Genomic DNA, 19373 nt, shown 5'->3' with positions numbered 1-19373 from the left:
ACAGGAGAGACAGAAGGAAAAAAACACTCTACAATATCAGTAAATATTTCTCTCACATTATTTAGACCGAATTCTCGACTCTGATTGGTCAGATTGTGTTGATTCGTTCGGGTTTATATTAATGTGCACTTTAGATTTTACATAGTAACATAGTAACATAAGAACGTAAAGCTATTGGATTTTGAACAGCACATGGCATCTTCCTCATCAACTCATGTATATTTATAATCACACACTTCAGTGTCACCCAAATGAGGATGAGGTCCCCCCCTGAGTCTGGTTCCTTTCAAGGTTTCTCTCGAGATTCCTCTTCCATCTTAGGGAGTTCTTCCCTTCCTCAGACACCTCAGGCTTGTTCATTGAGGATAAATACAAACACATTTAACCCTTATATTTTCCTCCTATGCAAATTAGGAGCGACGAGTCTACTTGACCTTGTCTGTTTTGACTGCTTATAAAAAATGAACTATATATGTGTTTTGCCATGTTTCTGTCTGCTGTCTTGCCTTGCTGTTAATTGTTTGCTCCGCCCACTCGTTTGTTGCCATGGACACTCATTACTCATTCATTCCCTCTTGTTTGTTGTCATAGTTACTCATTGTCTCTGCTTTGACATTGGTCCCTGTCTGATATATATTCTCTGTTTGTTCACTTCCCTGTTGCTAGTCATTGTCTATGTTCCCGTTTCCTGTAGCTCTGTGTTCTACCTTGTTTTGCCTGCCTGCCTGTCTGTTTATCTGTTTCTTGTGTTTTCGATTATTAAAATTTAAACTGCATTTGGATCCTCACTCACGTTTGCCTCATCGTGACAAAATGATAGCCTTTTTTTTTAACCTTTTTAGTCTAACTTGTTTCCAACATATTAACATATATTTTGTAAAAATATGTATAATAAACCTTATTTATATATAAAAATGCCTCATATTTTAGTAAAAAAAAAACAAAACAAAAAAAAAACAGAAATTTTGAATTATTTCCACTATAGAGGCACAAAGGTTGATGCACAATTACAGGCTGGTATAGTTCAAAGGCAGGAGATTGTTTTGAAACCATTTTGACCATTTTTAATGTCCGCAAATAATAAAACCTGTTTTTTTACATGCCAAATTGACTTGAATGCTTATAAATCAAAAATTCTACAATTATCACCATTTTGTGTGTGATATCTATTTTACACTTGTAATATCTATTTTGCCACCAGATGTCATCTGACCACACACACACACACACACACACACACACACACACACACACACACACACACACACTCAAAAACATGGCATATCTTCATGTGAATAAAACTTATTTTACACTCCTTATGTTATTTTTTATTATACTTAATTTATGAACAGTAACCCTTATGAAATTATGCCATGTTTTTGAGTAAAATAAGAAGAAATTATTAAATATTATTTTAGATAACCACTGACTGACAAATGTCAAACACTCAGCATATCATATGTGTGTGTGTGTGTGTGTGTGTGTGTGTGTGTGTGTGTGTGTGTGTGTGTGTGTGTGTGTGTGTGTGTGTGTGTGTGTAGCTTGTTGGTAGATCATATTTTGCCCTCTGCTAGGCAAAGACATATCAAAAGTGTGAAATATTTACAAATGTTTGGCTTTTTTTTTCTGGAGGCCTAATGAAATGCAATGCACAATTTGTGTGTGTGTGTGTGTGTGTGTGTGTGTGTGTGTGTGTGTGTGTGTGTGTGTGTGCATGTGTGTGTGTGGTGTGTGAATGTATGTTTTGGGTGCATGTGTTAGTGGACATTTCATATTATTTCCTTAAAATATCACCAAGAGGAAGCATATACATAATGAAAAGAAGTGGGCCCAGGACAGAACCCTGGGGAACACCAGTGGTGACTGTAGAGGTTTTTGAACTAAAACATTTTAATTGAATACCCTGATTGCGTCCAGGTAGATGACCTAACACTAGGTTTACTGGATTTTTTATTTTCTGGTGCGGGTCCCGAGGTGTAATTCCCCCGTTGAGATTTTCACTGTTCTTCAGCCCTGCTTTTGTTGTGCAAACGCCCCATCACATGTGTATAGATAGGCCGTGAAGGTTTCTGTCACAGACAGAGGTTTGGCCTGCATTGGATCTGAGCTACTCTGAGTGAACAAATGCAAATGAGCCAGGCCTCACAGGTGATGGGGGCGTTTGCACAACAAAAGCAGGAGAACAATGGAGCTGTAGGGGTGCTGGTAGGTGTGAGGTCCACAGATTTTACACAAAATTGCGCAGGTTTAGCAAATCTAGTGCTAAACCAAGACAGACAAGTGCCAGTAATACCAATGGAAACTAATCTGTCAATAAGTATGTTATGTGAGATAGTATCAAAGGCAGCACTCAAGTCTAGAAGGACAAGTATAGTTACAAGCCCAGAGTCAGCTGCCAACAGTAGATCATTGGTTATTCTGACAAGAGCGGTCTCAGTGCTGTGGTGGGGACGAAAACCAGATTAGAATGTTTCAAACAAGTTATTGTTGGACAGATGTTCATGAATTTGAGTTGCATTACACTTTTCAACTACCTTAGAGATAAATGGTAAATAATAAGATAAATGGTAATAACAAGCTGTGATAGTCGTGTAAATCTGTTATGGATTAGCAGTGTCACCTGAACAGTTCACATCTCTATGAAAAAAGAAGTAATTCCTAAATCATTTATCATTAAGACACAATTTGTCACTGCACAGGCATCATGACAAATTATTCAGGGTTAACGTGAGATAAACGCACTTGAAGCAATTGATCCTGTGGATCTGGTAGCTGTGACAAACAGATGGACCTCGTCGTTTTGCTTTTCTACCATCTACTAACATTAAAAATATTTACACTTGACCTTATCCTGACTGTTTTAGTCAGAGTGTTGGACTGTAATCAATCCCACAGGGCGCTGAAGTAGATCAGAGGGAGGACGGCTGCGCTGACCTACAGACAAGCTGCAAGTAATTGTTTTCTCATTGATTGATCCTAATAAAATGGACACTGAGTGTATATCTGTACGAACGACCCAGACCCCACAAATAAGCTAACAGCTCCCCCTGCCGGTTCAACCTGGATGGTTTGTCATATTCATTGGATAGCGACATGGCTGTTAATTCTAACCTTCTAAGTAGCAAAGTAAGTGAAGCAACACTCATTAGCATAAAGTCTAAATAATTTCCAGAAAAAATTATTTGAAATTAGAACAATCAGAATATATTTACTAGGTAATGTTCTGCAGTAAATACACTTTAAAGAGGCTGTTTAAATATGAATGAAAACAAAAATAAAAAAATTCAGAAGACTAGAGTACAAAAGAGCTTCAAAATGAGACATAATAATAATAAAAATTATAATAATAATAATAGTAGTAATAATACAGAAAAGTCAATAAATGTGTAAATGAAGATAGAATTGAAATAAAAGCCAAATGAAAATAAAATCAATTAAATTATACAGATCCATATAGAAGTAAATACAAACTGAAAGTAAAATAAATGTTTTACATTATTTTTAAAACCTTTAAAGAAAACCTGGCTGATGAATAGCAAGAGTTAGTAAAGATTTTTCTACTGATATATAAAATGATCTGAGAGCAGATCAGAGATTGATTACTGGCTTCAGAAAGACTTAGGTGCGAGCTTGGCCCACAGTCTATCCCAGAATGCCACCTGTTGTTGGGGGTCCTGGGGCCAGTCTAGGTAGGTTTTCCTCTTGACAAATCGTGCCAGCCTGTGGTGAGCGGACAGAAGTTTCGGGGAGATCTTCTCCAGGAACACAACGATCAAAATGTCCCTGTGCTCGGCTATCAGGTAGTTCGTGGCCAGCTTCATCTCTAAAGAGCACCATTTGCTGCGGAGATATTGGCGGCTAAGCAGGCAAAGCGTGTGGCGGCTCCTGTACAGACTTCCGGTGATGTTCTCTGTGATGTCCACACCTAGTTGAAAGTCTCGACTGTGGAGACAGAGCTGCAGAAACGGTGGTCCTCGTCTCTCCAGATTGGGCAGAAGCTCATCCACAACCCAGGACTCGTCTGTTCCTGAGTACGAGACAAAAACGTCATACTGATAATGTCTCTTAGCGCTCCCTCGGATGGCTTTGTCCATCCAGCCCTGAGCGATGTATATAAACGCCAGCAGGTAATCTCCAGCAAGATTATGGACCAGAACCACTAACATGAAAAGCAGAATCCCGAGAGAAGTAGAAATGTATAAGATAAATCCCACATGCAGGGAGCAGCTGGACACACTGTACTTAGCAAAGTCTTGTATGCCGTTCATGTCTCGGCATGCTAATGCATGTCCCCTTGTGTACGACCATGTTAGAACTTGGACCTGTCTGTTGTTTATGCTCCATTCGTTAAACCAAGCATTGTCACAGTTGCAGAAAAGCATCATGTTAATCATAATAATGTACCTCAGATTTAAAAGTGGCTTGGCAAAGTTGTCAATCACATTCAAGTCATTGTACAAACTAAGGTAGAGATATTTGAGTGATTTCAAGTCTTTAGTTAGGTCTTCGCTAATGGAAGGAATTCGGGATCTGTACAAACCAAAAAATTGCAGGGCTGTCAGATTGTGGAGCAGGATACCAAGATGAGGTTGGTCAAAAAGGTCTATGCATGTTAACTTAAGATACCGAAGGTGCAAAAGTGTATTAAGATCAACCAGATCATCAAACGTGGTCATAACTTGAGAAGATAACTCAAAGCTTTCCAAGAACTTGAAGTATTTCCCAGCGAAGTGTGAGCCACACACAAGCTGTTTGACTAGAACTTTAAGACCGACCACCGACAGAAAGAACGGCTTCTCGCAGTCTCGGAAACTGACTCTTTGTCCAAAGATTTTGAGCTGTAGACCAGGCTTGGGGGCGCTCTCGCTCCCGATCACGATGCTCATTGGGTGGCTGCAGGAGCTGATAATGAGTTCAGTGAGGTTTATAGGAATGCGGCCAAACCAGAGACCGAGATTGATCTCGACCTCTGCGGTCATGGATGATGGATTTTTGAGACACCCAACTGAGAATTTCCGCAAAGCAGATAAATTGCTCAGGGCAAAGGGCTCGATATGGTTAACTACATTATATTCAATCATCAATGACTCTAAACCATCCAGACCAAAGAAGGTGAACCTTCTAATTTCAGAAATGTTGTTGTTATCCAAAATTAAAGTCTTTAAACTTTTCAGTTGCTTGAATGCGAAGTCATCGACATACGTGATTCTGTTAGATTTCAAGTCTAAACTTTCCAAACTCTCCAGTCCCAGATACGGAATCGAATGTTTCGCAGAGATCCGAGTAATCAGGTTGCCGTGAAGGTCCAAGACTTTCAAATTTGTCAGGCCTTCAAATGCAGTAAAATTAATTGACAAGATTTTATTACCTCTTAAAATTAAATATTCCAAACTACGGAGACCATTAAAAGTCTGATTATCACTCAGCAAACCCATGTCCTTCATGTAGAAACCTTGCAACTTATCAAATCCTGCAAATGCAAAATCTTCGATCACAGAGATTTTATTAAAGGCGAGATCAAGAGTTTGGAGATTTTGCAAACAATAAAACTGTCTTCTAGTTATTCTGCTTAACAAACTATGATTTAGAGAAAACTTTTGTAACAGCTGCAAAATATCAGGTGAGTCACAAAGATTATGGAGTAACTGTGGCAAAAATTTGAATCTCAAATCCAAAACTTGTAGATTTTTTACAACCCTAATGAAACATAGCATATTTTGCAAGTAAGAGCTTACAAGTAGTATTTCTCGCAGTCTCGCACATCCTTTGAGCTCGATATCGTCACAAAGGGAAAAAGCGTTTTCTAATTTTAAGCTTTCGACTGAAAGATTGTATACAATATCACAAACAGACCCAAGACCACCTTGTCCCAGTTTTGCCTCCAGCGTCTGAATCTTTTGTACTCCAGACTGCAGTAGCTGTATCTTGAGAACCGAATTCATGGGCATGTTTAATAGGGAAATATTTTGAAAGTACTTGAAGACGCTTTTCCCCAAGCATTTCAGACCAGGAAATACAAAACTGATCCTTTTCAAGGTTTTGAAATGTTCGGCCGTCGACGCGTCCTCTAATCGAGGACAGTGCTGGCGTCTCAGGACAACCGTGTCATCAGTCCCGACGTACAGGGACGTCAGTGATTGTGAGAGTTCGAGAGTTTTGCAGGCAATATCTAGGATTTCGATGCCACAGCTCTGAAAGTGCAAGGTTTGTAGTTCTTTTATTCCACTAAATACATCTGTTGATATTGCTGACATATTGTAGTAATAAAAAAATAGCTTGCTCAAGCTGGGTAGCTGCCCAAAAGCATTTGCTGAGAAAGAAGTCCTGCAACAGGCTGTTTTTTTAAAAAAAAGTCCATCAAATGATATCAGACGCAGATTTGGCAACCCTGCAAAAGCTCCAGAATGAATGGCCCTTGGACAATATCGGATGTGCAATTGTTCAAGAATGGAGAATTGCTCAAAAGCATTTGGACGTAGCTCCAGTCCCTGTGCTGCTCCCAGGCAAAGACTGTTAACTCGAGGAGGAAGCATGGCAAGATCCTGCTTCACGTCGCTGATGTCCACACAGCTTGCTGTTAGGTTTCCCAGCGGGCAAAACGGAATGATCTGGTTGTCATTGATAATTTCATCTTCGTAAACAAAACATTTTTTATACATCCAGCCTGTAGCTGATGCTAGTAGGACCATGGAGAGGAACCGAAACATTGCTTAATCATAAGACTCAAACGTTTGATGAGAATCTAGTCAGATGATGCAGCGGTGTGGTCCATCTGCTCTGGCCATTTTGGTTGAATATCCAAGAAATAACAAAGAGATCCTTCAAATCTGAAGAGCCAAGTTGGATTCTGATGGTCTGTTTTGCTGCTCTGTTCAGTTATTTCTTCTCAGTTCTCATTTCTTCAAAAGAGGACATTCATGCAAATCAACTTTATTTTTAAAGCACATGTTTTTCTTAACAGTCCTCATGGGATTGCACAGAAAGTGTTTAACAGACACAGAACTTTGTGGCATGTTTTAAAGCAGTATAAACTTAAGCAATGTGTCAAACCTCAGTGTTGTGGTTATGTGCTAAAAGTTCCTCCAACTGACCTAGCTGCCATTGAACAGTAATCTGGGATTAAAATCAGATTAATTCGTTTGATAACCTGTTAAAAAAAACGCACGTTTCCCCCACAAGCTAGCAGGTTCATGAAGACATCAGTGTACATTTCACTGAATATTATTCATGTCTGTTCATGATTCTGGTTAACAGGAGCACATAGAGTATTAATATAAACCCGAACGAATCAACACCATCTGACCAATCAGAATCGAGCATTCGTGAAGCAGAGTCATCAACAGATGTTCCAGCTCCAGTTGGACTCTGCTTCATGAAGATTTCAGACCTTCTAAGAGGAGATGCCAACTACATGTGAACTTTTGAGGACAACTTCCTCATCAACTCATGTATATTTATAATCACACACTTCAGTGTCACCCAAATGAGGATGAGGTTTCCCCTGAGTCTGGTTCCTCTCAAGGTTCCTCTCGAGGTTCCTCTTCCATCTTAGGGAGTTCTTCCCTTCCACAGCCGCCTCAGACACCTCAGGCTTGTTCATTAAGGATGAATACAAACACATTTAACCCTTATATTTTCCTCCTATGCAAATTAGAATCTATTATATATCTATTTTGCCTACCGGATGTCATCTGATCAACCAACAACAGGCTACACACACACACAGACACACACGTATTTTATTTCTTCACTCCTAGAAATATGAACATGTGTGTGTGTGTGTGTGTGTGTGTGTGTGTGTGTGTGTGTGTGTGTGTGTGTGTGTGTGTGTGTGTGTGAAATGTTTACAAATGTGTAGCCTTTGTTTTGTCTGGAAGCCAACTGAAATGCAATGCCCAATGCTTTGAACAGTATTTGACTGTGTGTGTGTGTGTGTGTGTGTGTGTGTGTGTGTGTGTGTGTGTGTGTGTGTGTGTGTGTGTGTGTGTGTGTGTCTGTGTGTGTGTGTGTTTGTGAAGCTTGTTGGTAGATCAGATTTTGCCCCCAGCTGGACAAATGCATATAGCAAGTGTGAAATATTTACAAATGACTAGCTTTTGTTTTGTCTGGAAGCCTAATGAATTGCAATGCCCAATGCTTTGAACAGTATTTGACTGTGTGTGTGTGTGTGCGCATGTGTGTGTGCGCGTGTGTGTGTGTGCACGTGTGTGTGTGTGTGTGTGCGCGTGTGTGTGTGCGTGTGTGTGTGTGTGTGTGTGTGTGTGTGTGTGTGTGTGTGTGAAATGTTTACAAATGAGTAGCTTTTGTTTTGTCTGGAAGCCTAATTAATTGCAATGCCCAATGTTTGTGTGTGAGCGTGTGTGTGTGTGTGTGTGTAGTATAATTTCGGTAGATCATATTTTGCCCTCTGCTAGGCAAAGACATATCAAAAGTGTGAAATATTTACAGATGTTTGGCTTTTTTTTTCTGGAGGCCTAATGAAATGCAATGCCCAATTTGTGTGTGTGTTTGTGTGTGTGTGTGTGTGTGTGTGTGTGTGTGTGTGTGTGTGTGTTAGTGGACATTTTGTGTGTGCAGTTTTGTCTCTGTATGTATTTTCATTGTGCTGAAAAGGGCAAAAGTGTAACCAATGGCCCACTAAATGTGGCTGGGTCAAAATGACCCGTGAGGATCCAAAAGGTGTAGTAGTACTAGTCTGAACACAGTTCAACGGAAATAGACAAAATTAATTTGTAACAATCCTGGTAAATTTCAGGCAAATATGTGGAAGAAAACCCAAATTATGACACATTAAACTTTCTAGCTGGGTCAGATAGATCCGAGGAAAATATCAGGGTTAAATATAATAATATTAATCTTGAAGTTTTGTATGTTATAAATCTTTATAATATAAAACGTTTGTATAATGTTTGTTATGTTCTGTAAAGCTGCTTTAAGACAATGTCCATTGTTAAAAGTGCTATACAAATAAAACTGATTTGAATTGAATTGAATTGAATTGAATGAAACTGAATAACCATCCGGCAGCTGGACAAATGTGAACACTTGGAAACAGTTCGCTTTGGATCTATAAAGCTAGTTATAGTGGGTTTTGGGATTGTACACTGCATGGATAAATGAAAGAATGAGTTCCAGTAAAAATCAATAATATTCAAACAATGGATCTGAAAAGAGGCTTCAATGAGCCTTCAGATAGAAAATCCAAATGGAAGTTGAAGCTTTTGGAATGGCTTGTGTGTGTGTGTGTGTGTGTGTGTGTGTGTGTGTGTGTGTGTGTGTGTGTGTGTGTGTGTGTGTGTGTGCGTGCATGCAAGACTGAGCAGGAATATCCCCAAAGTAGAAACATTATGGAAGAGTGTGGGAAAAGATATGTATAGGCCTGGGGCGCCAAGACTTTTGCATTTAATTATATTAACTCCCAAATGGCTCCACTGGGGTGTTTGTAATACGTGTAAAATCAACGACAAGCGTAAGCATCCTGTCAGAAGATAACAGCAATGACTTACAAACTTCCAAAACCCAAACTATTTATGAAAAGAAACAGAGTTCCTTGAAAACACCAACAATTTTTACTCTGCAGGCAGGACGCTACTGAGAATAACGTGTCACAGACGGGAAGTCTTGACGCATCGACTTCCCATACCACAATCTAATGTGTCTGAGGGTTTAGTCATTATGATTAATTAAAGAAAACACAAGACAAAACATGGCACACACACACACACACACACATGAGTTACCAATAACGAATAAGCAAAAAAAAAAAAAGACACCATCAATTTTAGCTGTTTGAAAATAATTTGTATGGAAATGCAGGCGTGTCCAATGTGTTTGACATCCTGCCAAATGATTTTTGAATACACACACAATTTGAAATTTAAAAAAGTATTGGAGAAAAAACATTTGTTTAAGAGTGAAATTTACACTGTTTCACCAGAGTGCCACCATTAGGCTGGGATCATCACCAAAATCATCACTGGGATCATCACCAGGATCATCAATGGGATCATCAATGGGATCATCACCAAGGTCATCACCAGGATGATCTCACTGTCAGTAAAGAGACCAGAGATAAACATACTGTCCATGATTTGTTGAGTAGCTCAATCCCATCCCTGCTGACACCTGATTGGCCAATTCAATCAAGTCCAATTACACATTTGCATAACAACATTATATACCAAATTTCAGCCTGACTAGACTTACGTTTCTTGAATTAGCACATCTCCACAGAATCCAGTACAATGATGCTACAACAGCAGTATGCAATAACGGTCATTAGTTACATGTGAAATCTAATTTATATGACAAAATATTAACAGTAAATAAAGATAACGGCATCCCCAAGCAGCGATCTATGCTCTTGCAGCCATAGTGACTAGCTTGTACCAAGTTGCACAAAACACTAATGTTAAAATTATTCTTAATATTCTGCTAGGTTTTATGATGTTAGCTCAGTGCTAATGCTCAGTGCTCATGCAAATGGAAATATGCAATCTGTGTGATATTATTCATTTGAGCTTTAAAAGATAGTATGCTATCGATGATTACACCAAAACTTTTAACCTGAGAGGGAAGGACAGATTGCAGTATTGTCAATATGTAAAGAGAAACAATTAGATTTAGACACAACAGATCTAGTGCCAACAAGCAGAACCTCTGTTTCATTGCCATTTACCTTCAAAAAGTTTGCTGAGAGCCAATCTTTAATTTCAGCTAAACAGCTTGACAAATATGGCGGAGGAAAAGAACCGGTGGGTTTGGCAGACAGGTAGAGTTGGGTGTCATCCGCATAGCAGTGAAAATTAGTACCATATTTCCTTAAAATATCACCAAGAGGAAACATATATATAATGAAAAGAAGTGGGCCCAGGACAGAACCCTGGGGAACACCGGTGGTTACTGTAGAGGTTCTTGAACTAAAACCTTTTAATACCAAGCTACGATAGTCGTGTAAATCTGTTATGGATTAGCAGTGTCACCTGAACAGTTCACAGCTCTATGAAAAAAAAATTTCCTAATTCCTAAATCATTTATCGTTAAGACACGATTTGTCACTGCACAGGCATCATGAAAAATTATTCAGGATTAACGTGAGTTCAACGCACTTGAAGCCATTGATCCTGTGGATCTGGCAACCGTGACAAACAGATGGACCTCGTCGTTTTACTTTTCTAGTCTCTTGGTATTTCCTCATCTTGAGGAACAAGCTGAACAAGAGGAATTAGAGAACATGAGGCGCAGGTGGAGGAGGTAAAGAACATGAGGAACAGGTTGAGAAAGTAGTGATTAAGCTGGTGGAGGAACACGAAGAGGAGGTTGAACAGGTGGAGGAGCCCAAGGATAAGGAGGAGGAGGTAGAGGAACATGAGGAGCAAGCCATTCTCCTCTGTCCTCTCATATCAACAAAGCCATTTCCACTCAGAGAAGTTTATTTTGATTTGAACTCTAGATTCACAGACAGTCACAATTTCCCTCTATTCTGATGTTTGCCGTAAACTGAAATGGACGTGAAACTGGATGTGTATCTGCAAATCATTACTCATCAAGCAGCTGTCACACGATTAGCTAATTGGAGAAGTGCAAGAATGCTGATGTTCCTAATAAAATGGACACTGAGTGTCTATCTGTACGAACAACCCAGACCCAACAAATAAGCTAACAGCTCCCCCTGCTGGTTCAACCTGGATGGTTTGTCATATTCATTGGAAAGCGACATGGCTGTTAATTCTAACCTTCTAAGCAGCAAAGTAAGTGAAGCAACACTCATTAGCATGAAGTGTAAATAATTTGCAGAAAAAATTCTTTGAAATTAGAACAATCAGAATATATTTACTAGGTAAAGTTCTGCAGTAAATACACTTTAAAGAGGCTGTTTAAATATGAATGAAAACAAAAATAAAAAAATTCAGAAGACTAGAGCACAAAACAGCTTCCAAATGAGACATAATAATAATAATAATAATAATAATAATAGATCCATATAGAAGTAAATACAAACTGAAAGTAAAATAAATGTTTTACATTATTTTTAAAACCTTTAAAGAAAACCTGGCTGATGAATAGCAAGAGTTAATATTAGTAAAGAATTTTCTACTGATATATAAAATGATCTGAGAGCAGATCGGAGATTGATTACTGGCTTCAGAAAGGCTTAGGTGCGAGCTTGGCCCACAGTCTATCCCAGAATGCCACCTGTTGTTGGGGGTCCTGGGGCCAGTCTATGTAAGTTTTCCTCTTGACAAATCGTGCCAGCCTGTGGTGAGCGGACAGAAGTTTCGGGGAGATCTTCTCCAGGAACACGACAATCAGAATGTCCCTGTGCTCGGCTATCAGGTAGTTCGTGGCCAGCTTCATCTCTAAAGAGCACCATTTGCTGCGGAGATATTGGCGGCTAAGCAGGCAAAGCGTGTGGCGGCTCTTGTACAGACTTCCGGTGATGTTCTCTGTGATGTCCACACCTAGTTGAAAGTCCCGACTGTGGAGACAGAGCTGCAGGAACGGTGGTCCTCGTCTCTCCAGATTGGGCAGAAGCTCATCCACAACCCAGGACTCGTCTGTTCCCGAGTACGAGACAAAAACGTCATACTGATAGTGTCTCTTAGCGCTCCCTCGGACGGCTTTGTCCATCCAGGCGTGAGCGATGTATATAAACGCCAGCAGGTAATCTCCAGCAAGATTATGGACCAAAACCACTAACATGAAAAGCAGAATCCCAAGAGAAGTAGAAACGTATAAGATAAATCCCACATGCAGGGAGCAGCTGGACACACTGTACTTAGCAAAGTCTTGTATGCCGTTCATGTTTCGGCATTCTAATGCATGTCTCGTTGGGTACGACCATGTTAGAACTTGGACCTGTCTGTTGTCTATGCTCCATTCGTTTAACCAAGCGCCACCACAGCTGCAGAAAAGCATCATGTTAATCATAACAATGTACCTCAGATTTAAAAGTGGCTTGGCAAAGTTGTCAATCACATTCAAGTCATTGTACAAACTAAGGTAGAGATATTTGAGTGATTTCAAGTCTTTAGTTAGGTCTTCGCTAATGGAAGGAATTCGGGATCTGTACAAACCAAAAAATTGCAGGGCTGTCAGATTGTGGAGCAGGATACCAAGATGAGGTTGGTCAAAAAGGTCTATGCTTCTTAACTTAAGATACCGAAGGTGCAAAAGAGTATTCAGATCGACCAGATCATCAAAAGTGGTCATAACTTGAGAAGATAACTCAAAGCTTTCCAAGAACTTGAAGTATTTCCCAGCGAAGCGTGAGCCACACACAAGCTGTTTGACTATAACTTTAAGACTGACCACCGACAGAAAGAACGGCTTCTCGCAGTCTCGGAAACTGACTCTTTGTCCAAAGATTTCAAGCTGTAGACCAGGTTTGGGGGCGCTCTCGCTCCCGATCACGATGCTCATTGGGCGGCTGCAGGAGCTGATAATGAGTTCAGTGAGGTTTATAGGAATGCGGCCAAACCAGAGACCGAGATTGATCTCGACCTCTGCGGTCATGGATGATGGATTTTTGAGACACCCAACTGAGAATTTCCGCAAAGCAGATAAATTGCTCAGGGCAAAGGGCTCGATATGGTTAACTACATTATATTCAATCATCAATGACTCTAAACCATCCAGACCAAAGAAGGTGAACCTGCTAATTTCAGAAATGTTGTTGTTATCCAAAATTAACGTTTTTAAACTTTTCATATGTTTGAATGTGAAGTCATCGACATACGTGATTCTGTTAGACTTCAAGTCTAAACTTTCCAAACTCTCCAGTCCCAGATACGGAATCGAATGTTTCGCAGAGATCCGAGTAATCAGGTTGTCTTGAAGGTCCAAGACTTTCAAACTGGTCAGGCCTTCAAATGCAGTAAAGTTAATTGACAAAATTTCATTACCTCTTAAAATTAAATATTCCAAACTACGGAGACCATTAAAAGTCTGATTATCACTCAGCAAACCCATGTCCTTCATGTAGGAACCTTGCAACTTATCAAATCCTGCAAATGCAAAATCTTCGATCACAGAGATTTTATTAAGGGCGAGATCAAGAGTTTGGAGATTTTGTAGACAATAAAACTGTCTTCTAGTTATTCTGCTTAACAAACTATGATTTAGATAAAACTTTTGTAACAGCTGCAAAAAATCAGGTGAGTCACAAAGATTATGGAGTAACTTTGGCAAAAATTTGAATTTCAAATCCAAAACTTGTAGATTTTTTACAACCCTAATGAAACATAGCTTATCTTGCAAGTAAGAGCTTTCAAGTCGCATTTCTCGCAGTCTCGCACATCCTTTGATCTCGATATCGTCACAAAGGGCAAAATCGTTTTCTAATTTTAAGCTTTCGACTGAAAGATTGTATACAATATCACAAACAGACCCAAGACCACCCTGTTCCAGTTTTGCCTCCAGCGTCTGAATCTTTTGTACTCCAGACTGCAGCAGCTGCATCTTGAGAACCGAATTCATGGGCATGTTTAATAGGGAAATATTTGGAAAGTACTTGAAGACGCTTTCCCCCAAGGATTTCAGACCAGGAAATGCAAAACTGATCCTTTTCAAGGTTTTGAAATGTTCGGCCGTCGTCGCATCCTCTAATCGAGGACAGTGCTGGCGTCTCAGGACAACCGTGTCATCGGTCCCGACGTACAGGGACGTCAGTGATTGTGAGAGTTCAACAGTTTTGCAGGCAATATCCAGGATTTTGATGCCACAGCTCTGAAAGTGCAAGGTTTGTAGTTCTTTTATTCCACTAAATACATCTGCTGATATTGATGACATATTGTAGTTATAAAAAAAAAGCTCGCTCAAGCTGGGTAGCTGCCAAAAAGCATTTGCTGAAAAAGAAGTCCTGCAACAGGAAAGTCCATCAAATGATATCAGACGCAGATTTGGCAACCCTGCAAAAGCTCCAGAATGAATGGCCCTGGGACAATTTCGGATGTGCAATTGTTCAAAAATGGAGAATCGTTTAAAAGCATTTGGCCATAGCACCAGTCCCTGTGCTGCTTCCAGGCAAAGACTGTTAACAAGAGGAGGAAGCATGGCAAGATCCAGCTTCACGTCGCTGACGTCCACACAGCTTGCTGTTAGGTTTCCCAGCGGGCAAGACTGAATGATCTGGGTGTCTTTGATAACTTCATCTTCGTAAACAAAACATTTTTTTGACATCCAGCCTGTAGCTGATGCTAGTAGGACCATGGAGAGGAACCGAAACATTGCTTAATCATAAAACTCAAACGTTTGATGAGAATCTAGTCAGATGATGCAGCGGTGTGGTCCATCTGCTCTGGCCATTTTGGTTGAATATCCAAGAAGTAACAAAGAGATCCTTCAAATCTGAAGACCCAAGTTGGATTCTGATGGTCTGTTTTGCTGCTCTGTTCAGTTATTTCTTCTCAGTTCTCATTTCTTCAAAAGAGGACATTCATGCAAATCAACTTTATTTTTAAAGCACATGTTTTTCTTAACAGTCCTCATGGGAGTGCACAGAAAGTGTTTACTAGACACAGAACTTTGTGGCATGTTTTAAAGCAGTATAAACTTAAGCAATGTGTCAAAACTCAGTCTTGTGGTTATGTGCTAAAGGTTCCTCCAATTGATCTAGCTGCCATTGAACAGTTATCAGATTAATTAGTTTGATTATCTGTTCAAAAAAGGCACTTTTCCCCCACAAGCTAGCAGGTTTATGAAGACATTAGTGTACTGAATATTATTCATGTCTGTTCATGATTCTGGTTAACAGGAGCGCATAGAGTATTAATTGCTTGTCGTTGCATGATGCATCCCGTTTCACTTATAGCCATCCCTCAACCTGGCTCTTTTCCTGTCGCAGATGCTTTCTCTTTCCATGCCCTCCTCTGATTCTCACCCAACATCACCGCCCAACGTTACGTTCATTTTCTTTAGGGACAAAAACTTGCCCCAGGCATTTTTTGTTGTTGTTTTTCCTGAGACTCCCTAGTCTTTGACCCCTGAGAGCATCAAAGGATCCGTAACCTATGGGGGAGTTGCGCATTACAATACCAGCTCACCTTCCTTTCCCTGGTAGGTCACTTTCTTCACTTTAATTCCAGTGACCCCTCGACCCCACCCTGACCTCCTGAGACCTTCACCAACTTCAGGACTGTAACCTCTTCATCTCTTAAATTGTTACACTTAAAGGTGTCAGTCTCTTATTCTTCAGGCCCTTGACATGTCTGGGGATCATTCTGATGTTCCATGATCATACACTAGCAACATCAAGGGAGTTTCATGGGACACTTTCGAAAAACAGCGTCTGAACACCTTGAGTCTCTGGAACTGTACTGGTGCGATGAACATTGTCTTTTACAAAGATTTCCCCTCACTTGGTGCTTTGTTGTAAATCTGTAAATCACTGACTAACAAACTGACAAACTGACAAAGATGTCTTACAAATAACTTTAAAAAAGGTCTTTTAAATAACTTTGCATTTGACGTCACTTGCCGTCGACTGGGGAACGGCTTAAACTTACACTTAGTAAAAAAACATTTGAGTGTTCCGTTTGAGACGATCTGACCCTTCTAAAATTCGTTAACTGGATACTAGTGTACAGTATTTAGTGCAGAGTGTAATTGTTTAGTGCTTCGTTGTTTTATCCATTTCTAGTTACATTTAACAACGTTAGTTCCTATTATCACTTATGTTATACAGTTATAACTAATCATACCCTCATTAACAATGTCCCTTTAACCGTATCGACCATTGTGTATTAGCCTATCTTATTAAAGAAACAGTAACGTATTTAAGCGAGAGCCTGAGATTAGCCAACATAGTTGCTACTGACAGGTCAACACCTTCTGACCAATCAGAGTCGAGAATTCGACAGCACTGTGGAATAATAATGTTTAATCGAGTCCATTATTCATCAAATGGAGGAAAATCCCAGTAGAGGTGTATTGACATAGCATTTGCATTTGTGTGTGTGTGTGTGTGTGTGTGTGTGTGTGTGTGTGTGTGTGTGTGTGTGTGTGTGTGTGTGTGTGTGTGTGTGTGTGTTTGTGTAGGCCGTTGGTTAAACATTACAGGCCACCTATCATTATGTAGGGAATCACCTCTGGCCTTGTAGGCAGCAGTGTGACCAGTGAGATGGCTAACAGCAGCCCACACACAGCCTTTAATGCTCTTATTTGAATCAGCACAGATGCCAAAGAATTCACATCCAAATGTCTGCATGCAGAACTATAGAATGAGGCTGTAAATGATAATGAAAGAGGATTATAGATGAACAAAGCATCTGCTAGTCCGTTCCGTGTGGCAGAATATGTAGAGATGAGGAACTCAGTATGGCTGATAAAACTGTCATATGTTTCTATATAACACGGTTTTACAGCGGTGTAGCCAGAGGTAGGAGGTGGGAAAATAGATTAAATATAATATTAAATATTAATATATTAAAAAATAAAAAAGAGATAATTTTTTTTTAAAAATGTACTAATATTGTTTACATTTATTTATCTGTTTGTTTGTTTGTTTGTTTGTTTGTTTAATTAATATTATTTAATAGATTTGTCTTATCTGTGTGTTTAGTGACCTGTGGGATTCACAATGAGCAGCAGTTAATTAAAATAAAATCTTAAAATTAATAATAATAATAATAATTTCACACTTTCTTTCAGCATATGCAAATAGGATGGGTGTGTGTTTGTGTGATGGGTGTGTGTGTGTGTGTGTGTGTGTGTGTGTGTGTGTGTGTGTGTGTGTGTGTGTGTGTGTGTTTGTGTATGCGTGTGTGGTGTGTGTGTGTGTGTGTATGGGTGTGAGTGTGAGAGTGTGTGTGTGTGTGTGTGTGTGTGTGTGTGTGTGTGTGTGTGTGTGTGTGCATGGGTGTGTGTGTGTGTGTGTATGGGTGTGTGTGTGTGTGTGTGTGTGTGTATATGGATGTGTGTGTGTGTGTATATGGATGTGTGTGGGTGTGTGTATGGGTGTGTGTGTGTTTTTTTAGAAAGAGTTCTTTCTGTTTCGACCGCCAAAGCACCGGCTCTGAACCAGGAAAAGTGGTTCTTAAGTAGCACCAAAACGTTGCTGGTCTACACTTAAGAACCACTCGCGTCAGGAGCTGTGGGCGGGGCTGTGGGCGGGGCTACTGTTAGCGCATTTGATAAAGTACCTTAAGTATACTAATGTTTAATACACTTTTACCACGATATGATACATTATCAGCACACATGATAGTAGGTAGCTACATGCTAAGGCTACATTTTTTTCTGTGTTAACGATAAAATAACGTTATGTACTTTATCGATCACAACCTCCGTTTATACAGATTACACGGAGCCGCACGTACACGTTTTATTCACCGCGTTTGGATGTTAATGTAGGTTCGCAAAGCCATGAGCATTAACTGTAAAGCAACATCCGCCATTGTTGTTATGTTTGTGTTTGCCGCTGCTGCGCTAACGTCGCTGGGACACGTGACACGTATACAGTGGAACCAACTTTGAACCAGCACCAGTGCTAGCTCTGAACCAGCACCCGGTTCTTTCCGGTGGAAAAGAGGCATACGTGTGTGTGTGTGTGTGTGTGTGTGTGTGTGTGTGTGTGTGTGTGTGTGTGTGTGTGTGTGTGTGTAGGCCGAAGCCTTTTTGTTTTCTCATAAAAAGCGTCATAAAACAAGGCTCCTTAATTGATGCTCTATAAAATTAGCATATGCAAACATGCTGGATTTCCTCTTCTGCTTCCCTGCTTTTGTCTCGGCTCTGACCCTTTTCACCACCATTTGCTCCCTGTTTTGTTTTTAGTTTTTTGCTTTTTTTTGTCCTTTGCTCTTATTGAGGAGAATAAATGGAGAGAGGAAAGTGACATGAATGCAGCAGCTCTCTTTCGCTCCTCCTTCTCTTTAGTCACGCGTTGTTCTGATGTCTTTCCTAAAAAATAAAAAAAAAACCCTCTCTCCCTCTATCACTGGGCTGTGACCCTTTTAACCTCCACATGCAGGTAATCATTATCACTTACGGCTCACGTTCATGTTTTTTTTTTGAAGCACCGTGTGTTAAAAACCCGTTTAGATCAAATAATTGTCCACAAAATTATTACGGTGTTCAGAAAGACGAAATATGAAGTCAAAGAATCGGTAAGTGACTCAGTGATTCAGTGTGTTGTAGAGCAAATTAGGAAATTAGAGAGTCAGGTGAGCGAGTGAGTAAGTGATTCAGTGAGTTATGAAATATCTGAGTGAGTGATTCAGTAAATGAGTGACTGAATCGGTGAGTGTGTGGTTGCTTTAGTAGGTGAGTGAGTGAGTGAGTGAACCAGTGAGTCACTAAGTGAGTTAAAATGATTCTGTGAGTGATTCAGTGAGTCTAAAAACTCAAAATTATTCGATTCGACTCATCCATTATCA

At 39.9% G+C, this 19373-nt stretch overlaps 3 protein-coding genes across 6 annotated transcripts in view; all 3 read right to left on the bottom strand.

The window, feature by feature from the left end:
* Positions 1-19373, bottom strand: part of LOC113656639 (fibronectin type III domain-containing protein 5-like) — a 171500-nt gene that overhangs the window by 41710 nt on the left and 110417 nt on the right. The window lies entirely within an intron of this gene.
* On the bottom strand, positions 3327-6897 carry LOC113656567 (toll-like receptor 13). Its single transcript, XM_027167887.2, has one exon. The coding sequence runs from the start codon at positions 6705-6707 to the stop codon at positions 3609-3611; it is 3099 nt and encodes a 1032-aa protein (XP_027023688.2). The 5' UTR covers positions 6708-6897; the 3' UTR covers positions 3327-3608.
* Positions 11957-15399, bottom strand: LOC113656584 (toll-like receptor 13). The gene has a single exon (XM_027167903.2). The coding sequence runs from the start codon at positions 15226-15228 to the stop codon at positions 12145-12147; it is 3084 nt and encodes a 1027-aa protein (XP_027023704.2). The 5' UTR covers positions 15229-15399; the 3' UTR covers positions 11957-12144.

Source organism: Tachysurus fulvidraco, chromosome 4, assembly GCF_022655615.1.
Source record: "Tachysurus fulvidraco isolate hzauxx_2018 chromosome 4, HZAU_PFXX_2.0, whole genome shotgun sequence".
In the NCBI taxonomy this organism is placed as follows: domain Eukaryota; kingdom Metazoa; phylum Chordata; class Actinopteri; order Siluriformes; family Bagridae; genus Tachysurus; species Tachysurus fulvidraco.
This window is presented reverse-complemented; position numbering and strand designations above follow the sequence as displayed.

What these genes read in the sequence shown, in the direction of transcription:
- LOC113656584 (XM_027167903.2), bottom strand. Translation starts at nt 15,228, where the DNA reads ATGTTTCGGTTCCTCTCCATGGTCCTACTAGCATCAGCTACAGGCTGG.
- LOC113656567 (XM_027167887.2), bottom strand. Translation starts at nt 6,707, where the DNA reads ATGTTTCGGTTCCTCTCCATGGTCCTACTAGCATCAGCTACAGGCTGG.